Genomic DNA, 16,362 nt, shown 5'->3' with positions numbered 1-16,362 from the left:
CGACAGCACAAGCAGCCGTAAAAATACAAACCATTGACGAGGCTTATCAAAATCGATACAGCTGAGTTTCATGTCACAACTGAGTTTTCATGTTCATGGGAGAATTTGTCTGAGCACAGCATAATAAAGTTTACATGACATGTTATGAGAAAAACGGCATGTTGGAGAAAAACAGTGTCTGCAAAATCTTCTAATACAAACAAGATGAAGAGACTGAGGAATCTTTGTGACAAAAAGGTAAGTTGTCATTATAAACTGATGAAAACATTATTTTGAGCAGAAAGTGATCAGCGAATGCCGTGAACGAGCCGACGCATTGAAGCCAATACCCACGTCACATCCGAAGCATTTGGAACTTGGAATTATTGAATGATTCAACCCGCTGGCGTGTGGATTCTTGAACTAATACTGGAATAGCAACTATACGTATATGTATCTCAATTTCTAGCAGCATAATCTAATTGCGCAAAATTAGGATAAAACGAGTGTACATTAGACTTTAAATATTAGGCCATCGCCGATGAACCAGATTTGGAAAGTATACTCGACACAAAACGTCTAGAATAGAATATTGTGCTTTTTTTATAACTTAAATATCTTGGTAGAATTTGTCAATTAAACGCGTCATATATTATTGCATGTCGATGTTATTTATTTATTCTTTTTTACTTCCAGATCTGATATCAATATTATTAGATAAGTTCGAAAACCTGTTTCTAAGACACTTGTCTAGATGATGATAAATGACTTCCTACTGGTTCCTTTACGACGGAAACAGAAATAATGTGAAGCACTTCATTTTATTTACCTTGAATTGAATTTGAATGGAATTGAATTACTGAAATCATGAGTACGCCCTGCTTATCTTAAAGTTCACTTTGTATATATGACGTAGGAACAATTTTCCTTTGTTTTGGTTTCTGTCAATTTTTTATCACGCTTTGGCACAATAAGCCAGTCCGTACTTCAACCTTCCCCATGGGCAGAAAGAAAAGATCATCCTTTAAAATACCAACAACCGTGTTGGTTCCTAAATTAACTGGGGTAAGCATCTGTGATGTAATGATTATTCATGTAATCCTTATATGCCGCTTGTAAGCACATCCACATGACAGGAAAGGTAGTATTTGGCAATATGAATAGAACGAGATTGTAAATATGAAAAGTTTGCTCCCGAAAAAAAGCCAAATACATCATTTTTTAATGGATTTACTACCTTCTGTGAGCAAGCTCTTCATATAGTGAAAATCATGAATTGGGCCCTTTCCCAAACGTTAATTGACAAATCATTCTGGTCATCTAGACTACTCCAATTCATTCCTCATTTGAATGAAATCTTATAGATATCATCACTAAGGCTTATTTCACTCTGAAAACAAGTCAGATACCCCTCACCAAATAAGAAGATCGGCCATTCGTACCCATGTGCTTTAGTGGATAATTGAGTTATAATGCTGTTATCATGATATATATAGCACATTGAAGTATCCGGTGTTGCTTCTAGTATTCTAACCAATGTTTTTTAACATAATAGCGGTTTTCAAATAGCCCGGTTGTGGATACATTAATTGGCATCAATGAAGACATGATGATGTCAGACGCCATTATTTTGAATGACTGCTATAGCGTCCATTAGGCCTACTTAGTACTTCTTGAAAGTAAATACAAAGAACAGATCTTACTCGTTATATTTTTGTTACTTATTATTGAGGAACGCTTCGATTTTTTTTTTCTCAATGAATTCCAGGGAATTTTAGTCTCAATATGGTTCTCGTTTCTGCTGTGGCAGCCGTCTGGTAAGTAATGCCTTGTTGTTGTTGTTGTTGTGGTGTTGTTGTTGTTGCTGTTGTTTTTGTTCTCTCGTCAAATAACTGTTCCGTGTAATAAGTAACCAACTGTGTTTGAACACATTGGTGTGTTTGTTTGTTTGTTTGTTTGTTTGTTTCTTTAATTGTTTTCAAACCTGTTTTTTCTTTTTATACATTGCTTGTGAATCATTAATTGTCCCAAGCAACAGTTTAACGTCTTTTGTCATGAAACTTACATCACTTATTTTTCCATGATCTTGGGATGGACTCAATATTTTCCTCCTTGCGATCACCCAACCGTGACATCTGCAAGACGTCATATTTATTCTCCAAAAGCATCGTTGTCTGTATCTCCAGCGCTAGACATTATTTTTATATGAAACCTGATAGCAACATATTTTACGTGATGATCCAGCTATTATATTTATAGACAAATTTCCCAATGTTTGTATATTAGATGCGGAATATGATTATGTTGGGTGGATCTACTGAAATGTATTATTATCATTTTGGTATAATTCAATGAATGATCAGAGTAGTTTGTTTGTTTGTTTGTTTGTTTTTTAGGTGATGTCAGGTTAATTGTTTTTGGAAATAATTTCATTTATATTTTTTACCTCTAACAGCTGATCAAATGTATTACATGTATGCTGTAAAAGTGGATATTTTCGCGCGACTGATTTTTCGCGCTGGGCTGGGTCAGAAGAGAGTGTTTGGTAGTTAATGTGTGAATATATTTGTGTCCTTGTCAATTGTCAGTGGTGTAATGGCAAATTGCATTTTTCTTGACTCCACCACGAAGTGTCGCCGGTTGCATAAACTTGCGTTTGCTCTTATTTATTTTCTCACTTTTCTTGTACACCCATATGCGCATAAGTGAAGAAAAGAGGACACGTCTTTGAATTCGATTGAATTCTTGTGAAATACACAATGAAAATGTGTGAAAAATGTCTACTTTAAATCCGTACCAGCTTGTTAGGGCGAACTATAACTGTCCCAACCACCACCCCCCCCCCCCTTGTTTTTAACAAATTCCACATGCTGATGAGTTGTAGACATGATGGTTCATCGATTCTGAAAGATCAATTTGAATTTATTTAATTAATATTGCATGTAATACAAGAAGAAAAATACTCTCACCTTAGCATATTTCATGTATTCTAGACCAATTTTTACCCAAATTTCCATATGCAGTACCATACGTAACAAATAAAAATCCTTGCACTCATCAACACGATTATTTGATTTGATGACGCTCTTACAATTGAACAGTCAATTGAGTTTACCTTTAAAAAAAGTACTGCTTTGCGTGTTATCTCCACGTCAGTCGGTCCCTTTCAAAATGCCATTACATCTGTCTTTGTTACTTGAGCAATGGATAATATCATTCTCTTCATCTTAAAGGGGAAGGCTAGTATGATAACTGATCAGTGGGAATCAGTGGAAATGCTGGGAGATGATTGTTCCAATCCTTATGGGATTCATTCAAGAGTTCATTGTATATCTATTGTTGTGTGAAAATGATTTGCTTCAGAACGGTCTCATATTCAAGTAATGTGCAGATTAATGCTCCGTCACTGACCAGGGACGCTAACCTGGAAGCAGTAAACTGCACATTGCTTGATATCCAATAAGGACTGCAAGATTGAGGCCCCGCCAACCCCTGCCTCCCCCCCCCCCCAAGAAAAATAAGGGGAAAAAAAGATGTAGAGGAACAGTCAAAGCCGTCTATAGCGGCAACCCAAGGGAAACAAGAAAAGAGGCCGCTATGGACAGGTGGCTTCTATAGAAAGGTCCGTGACCATTTTGAGTTTCAACGCTTGCATTGTATTATGATATAAAATACCGCATGTTATTCTTGAAAAATAAAAGAACCAAGCAAGTAAGTTTGCATGGGCAGCTAGTATATGTTGATTTTCTTTTTGGTGAGTTGTTGTTGTTGTTGTTGTTGTTGGTGGTGGTGGTGGTGGTGTTTTTTTTTTTTTGTTTTTTGTTTTTCTTTTGTTTTTCTTTTGTTTTGTTTTGTTTTGTTTTGTTTTGTTTTTGTTTTTTTTTTTTTGGGGGGGGGGCTATTTCTATCCTTTTTTTAAATTTTTGATAGCATATCTGGCCTGAGCAACTGCATTGGTTCGTACCGGTTGACATGGATGGTGTTCACGTATGAGTGTGAGGGGATTAATATTGTGTGAAGCTGACGTAGGCAACAAATAATGCCCAGACATGAACCCTATTACCCTTAATCAAAAGTATTTTAATCACTAATTGTTTGCATTTTGGTCAAATTCTACCATATTATTAGCAGCTTTCTTTGCCTTTGTAACATCTATTTAGAGCGGCATTACGTTATACTTGAGTCTAGATCTGGTCAGGTTTGAGGTAAGACGGCTTTTCATGGCAAAGAGCATGACTGATTGTGACTGAGGTAGGACTCGGTACAATGCACACAGTGAACGTGAAAGTCAACGTATTCATGGCTGATTTAATGGTTCAGTTAAATTTCTGTGGCTGCTAAACGCATGTAGGTATTCACCACGGGACACCAAAATGAGTGGCCGTTGACCGAGTGAGGCTGGTGACTGCTATATAAAGGGTCCATAATACAGGAATTTCGTGAGGGAGATTTGTCAGTGGCCGCTATAAGCAGGTGGCCGCTAAGATAGGTTTGACTGAACACTATTGGAGGGACACCCCTGAATCCCCGAGAACAACATGGATACTGCACTCTCACCGCATAGATGGAGGAAAACGAAATTGTGACCGTGCATAACAATAAAGAAGAAAAACAAGTAGCTCCCCTTGATTTCACGTGATAACACAAGAGAAACTCAATATTAGGTTTTTCATATTTTCTGATAGAGCTACCCTACTATACTGTATTATTCTTCAGTTTGGGATCTTAAAATAAATGGAAAAGTGCATTTTCATTTGTTTTTTCTACAACGCTTTCTTATATAGAGTAGTAAGATCAGGTATGCCTTAGAGGCCCCTTTTCATTTCTTGATAACCCCTTGCACACTCTTCACTTTGCAGTCTAGTAACTTTTGAAGGCCTGGGATAACGCTACTGCACTGAAAGTTGGCGTTGATCATGGACAGAATGTTTTAATAGAGCATGTTTACGTTCAGCCTGATCTGATGATTTCTTCATTGTTGTTGCTCCGGTAGTTTACACCCTGTTTTCATTTTTTATTTTTGTTTGTCCCATTCATCGTATAGCTAGCACGGTTTGTTGAAGATTAAGCGCTTGAATAGACTTTGTACTTCATAGCCTCTTTTCTCGGTTCACTCTTTTACACAGTGTGTTCTTTCTTTCCAATATTTATATATGTTTAATAGGAGATTTAATTTGAATTGAGCTTTACATCCTTTCAAAGCTTGGAGTCTGCGCTTTCAGAATCTGCGCACATTTAAAAATTCTTGTCAAGCGACTCTTGTTGGTTGTGGGATGCAGGGTCACAATTAAACAAATTGAATCGTCGGCAGCCGAATCACCGACCTTCGCTGTAAAAGAGGACTAATTACGCTTTTCTTTTTTTTATCAGGGCGATTTGCGCTACCCATGATCGGCTGCCGGTATTCTGTAATTTACTAAAAGAAAAAGAAAAAGAAGAAGGAAAAAAAAAATATATCAGATGTCCGATCGCCCCGAATCGATGATTAAACGGATCATATTATTTTACCCTCTTGACAAATTTCCCTATAGCAACCTCGTGTTTTCTCTTCTACTTGATATTCTAATCCATACCAAAACAAAATATAAGAGTCATCTGAAAAAAAGATAAGAAAAACTATAAGCAAAGAAAATAATTCGGTTCTGATCTCTCTTAGCAGGAAGGAGTTCATGACAAGGAAAAATGATCATATTGCTAATTTTGGTATCGAGACCAGGAAGCTGCCTATAACATGAATAAACAAAACGTTTATTCTCTAAATAATTATGAATTGTTAATGGCATCTAAAATACATGCACACACATACATACACACACACACACACACAAACGTAGCGCATATAGGAGATTTGTGCGAACGAGACTAGTGAATGTAAATGTACACTAGTATTATTTTTTATCCAAAAGTTGATGCAGATTATTCATCACCAGACATTTGCCAGCTTATGCCTTGGTATAAAAGAATGAAAATTACCATATGTGACCGTGCATTACAAAAGAAACAAAAAGTCGCACCCCTTGATTTTACGTGAGGACTCAAAAAAGGTTAAATGGGTCAACCAAGTCAATTTTGAGTTTTCCATACTTTCTGAAAGAACTTTTCTTCTTCTACATCATTCTTGAGTTTAAGATCATAAATTGAATGGGAAAGTGGGTTTTCAGCAGTTTTTCTACAACCCTTTTTTTGGGAAAGTATTGTGATCAGGTTTTTCTGAAGAGGCCCCTTTCATTTCCTGAAAATGCTTTGCACCCTCATCACTTTCAACTCTTATAATGTTTGAAAGGATAATGCTACTGCTCTGAAAGTTAAATTTATCATTACCAGAATGTGGTAATAGACCATGCTCAATTTCAGCGTAATCTGGTAATCCCTTAATTGTTGGTGCTACAGTGGTTATCATCATGTTTTTGTCCCATTCCTGGCAAGGGTAGCACGGCTTAGTAAAGATTAAGCGCTTGAATAGACGCTGTACTTCACAGCCTCTTTTCTCAGTTCACACTTTCCAGAGTGTGTGCTTTCTTTCCAGTATTTATATAGGTTAGGAGAATCCATTTGAATTGACTTATACATAATTTTCAAGCTTACAGTCTGATCTTTCAGAATCTGCCCTCAACTAAAAGTCCATGTCTGGCGACTTTTTGTATGGTTTGTGGTGCAGGGTCGTATATGACGTACCCCACAACGCGCGCAATAGTGACATTCGAAAGTCGTATCGAACACAAATATTAATAACTTTAATGAAACCAGTCATTCCACTAATGGAATTTGTCCAGGTCTCTCGTTCATATAGTTGATTAGTAAGTGATCTCCATAGGCCCAAATTCCCAGAGATTTTTTTAAATCGTATGTCGAGAAGCCATGAAACTCTCACCAGTTTTGTGTCATTCAATATATATATATTTTCTATCACCTCCTCGTTACCATTGTTAAAGCGCCGTTACCAAAAAATAAAATCATCTGTCACGTTTATAACATTGTTAGGGCGAATGTGATCGTGACGTTTCACGGTAACGGTGATGCAATGATCAAAATTGCTGCTTTAGCCTGCAAAGAAAAAAAAGAAAGGGGGAGGGAGGTGACAGATATAAATTACATAGCCTGACAGTTACCAATTGTAAGCTTTCGAAGGGCAAAAAAAAAGTACAACAAAATGGAGGGTGGGTGATGGCAATTTCTTCACGATAGTCCAAATACTCCTCGGGGTAGGTGGAGACTTTTGTTTTCAATTCAAAGGTGCCCTCTGTAGCTACATAACACAAAAATAGTCTTCACTCTTGCACTGTGTAGTACTTTTGAGTGCCTAGATTGAAAGTGACACATTGAATATTGACATTCGAAAGTCGTATTGAACACAAGTATTAATAACTTGATTACTGAACCATGCAGTCAGTTCACTAATGGAACTTGTCCAGGGCTCTCGTTCATAATAGATAGTTGATTAGTAAGTGATCTCCATAGGCCTTATTTCCCAAACAGTTTTTTATTCTTTAATCGTATGTCGAGAAACCATGAAACTCTCACCAGACTTTGTGTCATTCAATATATATACATGTATGTCACCGTGCATCACAAAACGAACAAAATAGTCGCACCCCTTGATTGTACGTGAGGACTCGAAAAAGGTGAAACTGGTCAACCCAGTCAACGTAGAATTTTTTGATATTTTTCTGAAAGAGCTACCCTTCTTCTACATTATTCTTAAATTAGGGATCATAAAATGAATGGGAAAGTGCATTTTCAGCAGTTTTTCTATATCAACCATCTTTTTTTTGTACAGTAGTGAGATCAGATATGCCTTAGAGGCCCCTTTTTATTTCATGATAATCTTTTGCACACTCTTCATTTCTAAGTCTGATAACTTTTGAACGGATAACGCTACCGCTTTAAAAGCTAGAATTAATCATGGACAAAATTTGTTAATGAAGCATACCCATTTTCAACTTAATCTGACAGTCCCTTCATTGTTGTTGCTCCAGTAGTTTACATCCTCTTTTTTGTTTGTCGCATTCATCGCACAGCTAGCATGGTTTGGAAAAAAATAAGCGTTTGAATAGACAGATAGACGCTGTACTTCAAAGCCTTTTTTCTTGCTTCACATTTTCTAGAGTGTGTGCTTTCTTTCGTTTAGATAAAACAGAGTCCATTTCAATTGAGGTATACATCATTTTAAAGCTAAGAGACTGCTCTTTCAGAATCTGCCCACAACCCAAAATACATGTCTGGGGACTTTGTGTTGGTTTTGTGATGCAAGGTCACATATTACTCATATATCAATGAGTAATTAATAGTATATAGAAGAATTTAAAATGAATATGTTTTATTGGTATAACAAATTGGTGCTGTTGTTGTTTTGTCCCAGTGTTCCACGTCTTACAAGCTTGGCTTTCTGATAATAGTTGAACATTATTTTCCATCATTGTGATTATTTACTATTTTTGTTGCCATGGCAAAGTCAATTGTTTCTTTTTTATGATATCATTCGTGCATATACTTTATATTGTATTTGAAAAAAAAAATCCTTTATCAGACGAGAATAAGAACAATGAAAAAAGTGTATCACTTTGAATTATGTCAACTTTTCTTTCCTTTTTGATGATGGAAATAAATACACTATTGAATTGAATTGAATTACTTTCCTATCACCTTCTCGTTTTTTTTTTTCTTTTTAAAAGCGCAGTTACAAAATCACCAGTCACGTTAAAACACTGTTAGCGTAAATGTGGTCATGACGTATCACAACAGTGATACATGATCAAAAGCGCTGCGTTAGTGTGCAAAGGGAAAAAAATCAAGGGGGATGAAAGATAAATGACAAAGCCTGACAGGGACCAATCGTAAACTTGCCAAGGGCAATCAAGGGCAAAAAAAGGAGAAAACAGGGTGGGTGGGTGATGGAAATTTCTAAACGATCGTGCAAATATTCATTGGGGCAAGCGAACACTTTCTTATACTGTGTAGTACATTTGAGTGCCTAGCTTAAAAGTGAGGACAAGGCCTGTACTGAGGAAGAAGACCTATCTTCTCCCGGGAAGGGGGTGCTGTTCGTTATTCCGAAGGTTCGCTATTCCGAAGGTTCGCTATTCCGAAGGTTCGTTATTCCGAAGATTCGTTAATCCGAAACACACAAATTCCTGTAGAAAAACTGCTGTTGCTTTATGTGTCTGAAGTAACTGTTCAATAACATTGATCTTGGCTTTGGTTAGGCCTTCTACGTTTAGTTGCAGCACGGAGACGCCTTCCTGTATGACATCAAAAGATGCTTGCCCTGATAACTTTGTGTCAGCTTCAGGCTGTGAACATGAAGGATTCATCTTATTTAGAGCTTTACTGTTGCTGCTGCTGTCTCAGATTGTTGTCATTCACCTGATGAATCAGTCACCTGATCGATCAGTTGCCCCGGGCCCACCACAAGGAGGTTGACAACACGGACCCACAAACACTATTCGGTGCTACTCGATATTCGTGTGTATCGACTGGAAGGCTATTTATAGCTGAAAGTTCTAAAGGAGAAAACAATTCGACGTGTCCTTTAGCTCTTGTGACGTCACAAAAATGAATTGCGTCAAATCTGGCTGCTTACGGGTGCTTTGTGTGCGTTCCTGAGAAAGTTAGCTGCGATGACTGTAAGGGATGACGTCACAATGAAGTTTGTTGGCTGAAGATGCGCACTTGTTGCATGTTTCTAGCGTATACGCCTAAACCAACAATATGGGAAAGACAAGGCCCACACTCGATCTGTGAAACAGGAGACTACCGACCTGTGGCAGGCCCCGGGAGTGGATGGATGGTTGTCGACCCCCTTCTCTCAGGTGGAGTTAGCTAGTGCTTTAGCCCTACTTAGGAGTGGAAAGGCCCAAGGTCCGGACAACATCCAACCGGAATTCCTTATTCATTGCGGGGTCAAATGTCAGAAGTGGTTAACAGATTTCTATTCTTGCTGTTTCACCAACCAAGTCATCCCTAAGATATGGAGAAAAGCCACTGTAATTGCTCTCCCAAAACCAAACAAACCAGTTGATGACCCCAAGAGCTACAGACCAATCTCCCTTCTCTGTGTCCCTTACAAGCTTCTGGAACGTCTCCCTCTGGCGAGGATAGAACCTGTGGTTGACCCACAATTACCAGATGAACAAGCGGGCTTCCGCCATGGTCGGAGTACAGTCCACCAAATTGTCAAGCTGACCAATGACATCGAAGACAGCTTTGAGAAGAATCACAAAGCCGGCGCCATCTTTGTCGACCTCACTGCAGCCTATGACACTGTGTGGCACCAGGGTCTCACTCTGAAATTATTAAAGACAATCCCTGATCGCCACATGGTGAGGTTCCTCTGCAACATTCTAGCCAATAGGAGGTTCCTTCTGAAGACTAGTGATGGACAGTGCAGCAGACCACGCCAACTGCGAAATGGAGTTCCTCAAGGCTCTGTACTATCCCCCATGCTCTTTAACATATACATCAGTGACATCCCCTTCACAACCTCACGACAGTATGGCTATGCAGATGACCTTGCCCTTCTTCACTCTGACAGAGCCTGGTCAAATGTAGAGAATACCCTCACTGCAGATATGTCGCAAATCGCGAAGTACTTCAGGATCTGGAGACTCAAGATTAGCATGTCCAAGACAACGGTAACAGCCTTCCATCTGAACACCAAGGAGGCTAACCGGCAACTCAGTGTCATTTTTGATGGAACACCTCTTCCATACAATGCTACACCAACCTACCTTGGAGTGAAGTTGGATAGGCAGCTGACCTACAAGGAACAACTCAAGGCCATAAGTGGAAAAGTGTCTTCACGTAACAACCTCCTTCGCCGACTTGCAGGCTCAAAATGGGGTGCCAGTGCAACCACTCTCCGCACTAGTGCGCTAGCACTGGTATACAGTGCCGCGGAATACGCCTCCCCTGCGTGGTGTAGGAGCTCTCACACCAAGAAACTTGACTCAGTTCTGAATGACACCATGAGATTAATTACAGGATGTCTCCGGCCTACACCAACAGAATTCCTACCTGTTCTCTCAGGCATCGCTCCCGCCCCCATGCGCCGAGAACATATATACACATATAGGCTGGTCACCAAGGCCTCCAGCAACCCGGACGACCTCCACCACGACGTAGTTGAGGGCTCTGTAACTCTGGGTCAGCGGCATCAGCGACTGAAGTCTCGCCACCCTTTCTCCCGTCATGCAGCAACGCTGAGAGGATCAGACTTCAACATCTGCCACACATGGAGAACAAGCTGGGAAGACACCCAACGACCTGCCCAACTCGTTGTCACGCCCAATACATCTGTCCCCCCAGGAGCAAACCTCCCAAGGAGTGAGTGGGTGTCTCTAAATCGGATTCGAACGGGAGTTGGGCATTTCAATGCAGCCATGCATCGTTGGGGGCTACGCCCGTCAACAGCTTGCCAGTGTGGTGCACCACAACAGTCTGCTCAACACATCTTGAGTGAGTGCCCTGATCTCCGCCCTCCTGACAACATGGACCTGACACACCCTACTCCACAGACTGTAACTTGGCTACAACAACTGAGGGACATTATTTAGCCGCTGCTGCCTCATAAGCAAGAAGAAGAAGACACAAATTCCCTATACCTAGAGGGACGTTAATCCGAAAATGAAAAATGTGTTCGTTAATCCGAACATTTGTGGTGTTATTCCGAAGGTTCGTTATTCCGGAGATTCGTTAATCCGAAAATGAAATTCCGAATAACGAACCTTCGGAATAACGAATCTTCGGGCTAAAGAGCCTTCGAAATAACGAACCTTCGGAATAACGAGCTGTAACCGGGAAGGGAAATGGGTAGAATAAGAATAGATGAAAATGTGATGACTTTTTTCATTTAGACGTGCTCTGCCTCGAAGCCATCCATCCCCATGGTGCCCGGGCCAAACACTTACTACTCTATCGAAGAGCTTAAGTTTGACGACACAAACCGACACGAACTTTTTCACATTCATAATGATAATTGTAAAACAAAAGCTATCAATTACCAACCTTCTTAATATTAAAAAAGAATTGAATTACAGCAGCACTGATTTATTGAAGTAAAAATGATTCTAATCTCCACCATCATAGCCAGAGTTTAGGGCTGGATTAGAAGCAGCGTGTACTGCTGACTGCTCCCCTCCTCCGGTTTACACCATATTCTACACTACCTCGAGATATGACAGGTTGTAGTGCTTGTTAAAAATGCTGGTTTACCAAATCTAGCTGGAAGACCCTAAATACCATAATGTTATCATGACAAATTTATAGCAATAATGTCAGGGCACATATTATTTTAGTACCCAATAGTCCTCAGCATGCGTGCAGAGTGTGTGTAATGTGTGGGTTAACTGTCTGGGTTTGATTTTTTTTTTTTTCTGTAGACCTACTCTTACAAGCATCTGCTTCTATGTAAGTTCTCATCGCACAATTTTATTCATCCGTCATGATTGTAATGTACTCGAGATTGATTTCATTTGATTTTTTGTCATGTAAATTATACTGAACTAATGCGTATATTTACATTGTTATGGACGGATGTTGCAAAATACAACACTCTATATACTTTGTGTGGAAACTTAATCAATGAAATGAAATGAAATTCTACGTTGGCGGCACAGGTTCTGCTTAATTGTATGTGGAAACAAAGTTGAATTGTATTTTGAAACTGTTTTGATAGCTTGGTTAAAATAGTTCCATCTTGATGATAATGGGACAGTTCTATACGAATAAGTCCTACCTCTATATGTTTATATCTTTAAAAAAAATAGCTCAGTAGCCCTGATATGAAATCGTAAGATTATATTTTATATGTTGCACTATTGGTTTTATGTAAACTGTGTTTTACATGTCGAGAGGGTTGCATGTTCGAATTCATTACGAGTTGAATTGAGACAATTTGAAATGCATTTTTTTCGTATCTTACAAACTTTACATTTATCAAATTTGGTAACATTTTCATTCCAAAGTCAAGTGGCCAGACTATGTATTCATCACCTAATACTAAGACTAGAGCATAAGGGTATAAAGTTTAACTCTTATCAACCATTTCTAAATCCATGTAATCTTAATCATAAGAGATGACGAAACACCGTTTATGAAAATAAGCCAGCAAATAGTAGTTTTGCCTTCACCTAGCACAATTGCTGTTTTAATATCTCCTCTCACAAATAAGCGGCTCTAGTGCCCTATGTATTATAGAAGAACCTGTTTTTAGAGGGATACGTATTTAGTGATACTCTCTTCCAATGTGCCGCACTGAAATTAGAGCAATACGTTAAAACAAGGACATTTATTTAGGCTTAAAATATACTTAATTTGATAACTGCCACTCTGTTCAATTAACACTGAAAGCCGTATTCGGCAGAAATCCTTAGGTCATGAATGAGCGCATTGGTATCTGTGTAATTTCGCACACAAAAATCTTCTGTTGAAAAGTCACCTCTACAAACTATGAATTATTTTGTAACCTTCTTTCATCTCCTAAAGTATTAAGACCGCCTTGTATCTGAGTAAAGCTTATCTACATTAATTTGATATACATGTTTTATATATATATATATATATATATATATATATACTCCTGGAAGAAACCTTAGGGAGACGTTCGTGAAATACATACCTTACAGCGACAATATGGTAAACTCTGAAAAGAGTGATTTTGTCATAGTTTCTATTTTTGCATATTACGTTAAAACATTGGAAATGAAGATCTCTTTTTAATCCGAAATATAAATTGGAACCAAGAAAATTCATTTCAGATATTTATTCTAAAAGTGATAATTTTGTCTCCTTTAGGTTTTCTAACCCAAGAGTCCACCTTAGGGAGACACTTTGAAAAATAAGTATCTTAGGGAGACCTTTTTCCATAATGTGCCAATATCAAATTTCATATTTATGTATCACATATTAGGGAGACAGAGTTTAAGTACACACGTATTCATATACATATTGACAGCAATACGTACATTATTTTTTTTCTTCCTTCTTTCTCTTATTATTTTAATAGCATTTCTGTTGCTATGCTGTTGCTATTGTTCACAAGGAAATATTCAATTCTTATGTTGTTTTAATGATTAAGTACTCGTAACTTAAAGTTTCATACCCTTCCCCGTAAGCTTAACCCTTTAAAGCCCATTAAGGGGAGGGGGGCATTGAGCCCGTACCAGATTTTCATTTGCCTTTCCTTTGCCCTCTATCCAGTTTCAACCAGATTTAGTGACTTATCCTAACATCTTATTGCAAACATTTCGATATACATTTAGCTCTATTTGATATTGCTGGCTACCATGGCAACCATAAACTGATAACCATGTCAGTCAGATTCATTTTTTTTTTCTGTTCCACTTTCAATTAACAAAATTACAATGAATGGAATGGGCGTTTCTGGGCTGAAATTTGCTGGAGAAGCAACATGTGAAGTGATTATGGTCCTAAAAATATTTTTCTTATCATGTCCATTGTTTGTATGTGACAAAAGCATCAAACGTTGATAGCGAAAATAAAAAACCCGCTTTTTACAACGATTGCCCTTCTATAATGTATCATTTTGATTCTTACACTCTAGTTATGCCTGTAATATCATTACATTATCATAATCAATTATTATCTATCTACAAACTCAAAATTCCAATATCATGCAAATGTGAAATGTGATAACTATACACGTACGCCTACCTATCCCAGGTCACAGGTCTCAAAATGTATTTTTTATGTCATATGAATAGCGCTCCATGTGATGATCTTGAGAAATTTCCACCATAGCCAATAATGAGATTCTACTTACTTATCATTTGTGGCAAATATGAGAATGATTGGTCTATAATAAGACATGTATACCGAGATGAAGATATTACACAGGAAAATCATGTTTTTAGCATATTTCTTATGTATTTCTTTATCGTTTCTCGTAAATAGCGCCCTCCATGGGTGACCATGAGAAAATTCAAATGTACGGTCATGCAGCATGTGAGTTGCTCTATCCATGTGCCAAATATGACGGTGATATATTAAATGATTAAAATAAAAAGTTAGCCCCCCCCCCCCCCCCCCGCCCCGGGCTTGGGAAGGGTCGAAATAGCTTGGGCTTTTTTTTTTTTTTTTTTTTTTGGTGGGGGGGGTGGGGGGGGGGCTAAATCCTAATAAATCCTAAAATCTGTCAGATGTTGCCACAGACTATAGGTGACCCTGCATCACAAAACGCACAGAAAGTCGCCAGACATGAAATTTTAGTTAAGAGCATAATCTAAAATAGCAGACTTTAAGTTTTAAAATGATGTATAACTCAAATCAAATGGACTCTCCTAACATATTTTTATCTAAATATTGAAATGAAAACACACACTCAGGAAAAGTGTGAACTGAGAAAAGAGGCTCTGAAGTGCAGTGTCTATTCAAGCACTAACTAAATCTTTACCAAGCCGCGCTGGCTGTGCAATGAATGGGACAAAAAACAGGATGTAAACCACAAAAGTAACAATGATGAAGAGATTATCAGATTAAACTGAAATTGAGCGTGCCTTATCAACATATTTTGTTCATAAATGATGCTAACTTTCAAAGCAGTAGCATCATCCTTTAAAAAGTTATCAGAGTTGAAAGTGAAGAGTACGCACAAGGTTCTTAAGAAATGAAAAAGGGACTCTAAAAACACACCTGATAACACTATTCTACCAAAACATGTTCAAGATAAACTGCTAAAAAACACACTTTTCTACCCGTTTTATGATCCCAAATTTTAGCATAATGTAGAAGAAGACTTGCTCTTTCAGAAAATATGAAAAACTCAAGATCGCTTAAGTTGGCCCATTTCACTTATTTTCAGTCCTCACACAAAATCAGTGTGTACGACTTTTTGTTCGTTTTGTGGTGCACGGTCACATAGTGTCATGGGTGTCAATCGTAAGAAAAAAAAAGCTCGCACATTTGTATTTGTAGTATTTTTTTTTTGACTATTCTTCCATGATCAGTACGCAAGCTTATACAATTTGCAAAATCTCACGATTCAATGTTTCAGAATTTAAGTAGCATGACAATGACCCTACCACGAGTACAAGGCATGGGCGTAAATACTAGGGGATGGGGGTATGAATCCCTCCCCCCCCCCCCCCCGAAATACAGGTAACAGAACTGAACAGTATTCTATCTTGTAGGATGTTGTGTAAATACATATTTTTCTCAAGCGCTGAAGAAAGTAATAATCGACATACACTGTAAGGAATGGCCCAGACGTTAACAACGTCAATAGATATAGACCTACATGTAAACATGCTATGACGCGAGCAACTCGGGACCATCTGCAAAATATGTACGAAAAACAAACAAACAAACAATAACAAAAACTATACCGCCATAATTGAACCCTCTCCATTAATTCCTGAATCATTCCTG

At 38.2% G+C, this 16,362-nt stretch overlaps 1 protein-coding gene across 1 annotated transcript in view; it reads left to right on the top strand.

Moving 5' to 3' along the window:
* The first annotated feature begins 204 nt into the window (after nucleotides 1–204).
* LOC139718513 (lactadherin-like) overlaps nucleotides 205–16,362 on the top strand; it is a 94,748-nt gene continuing 78,590 nt past the window's right edge. Inside the window, exons 1-2 of the mRNA XM_071629986.1 lie at nucleotides 205–237; nucleotides 1,790–1,796. Coding sequence (XP_071486087.1) covers nucleotides 205–237; nucleotides 1,790–1,796 — 40 coding nt within the window. The remainder of the gene's footprint in view (nucleotides 238–1,789; nucleotides 1,797–16,362) is intronic.

This window comes from Diadema antillarum, unplaced genomic scaffold (assembly GCF_040938485.1).
Source record: "Diadema antillarum isolate AM-2024a unplaced genomic scaffold, OU_Dant_1.0 scf00000095, whole genome shotgun sequence".
Lineage (NCBI taxonomy): Eukaryota > Metazoa > Echinodermata > Echinoidea > Diadematoida > Diadematidae > Diadema > Diadema antillarum.
This window is presented reverse-complemented; position numbering and strand designations above follow the sequence as displayed.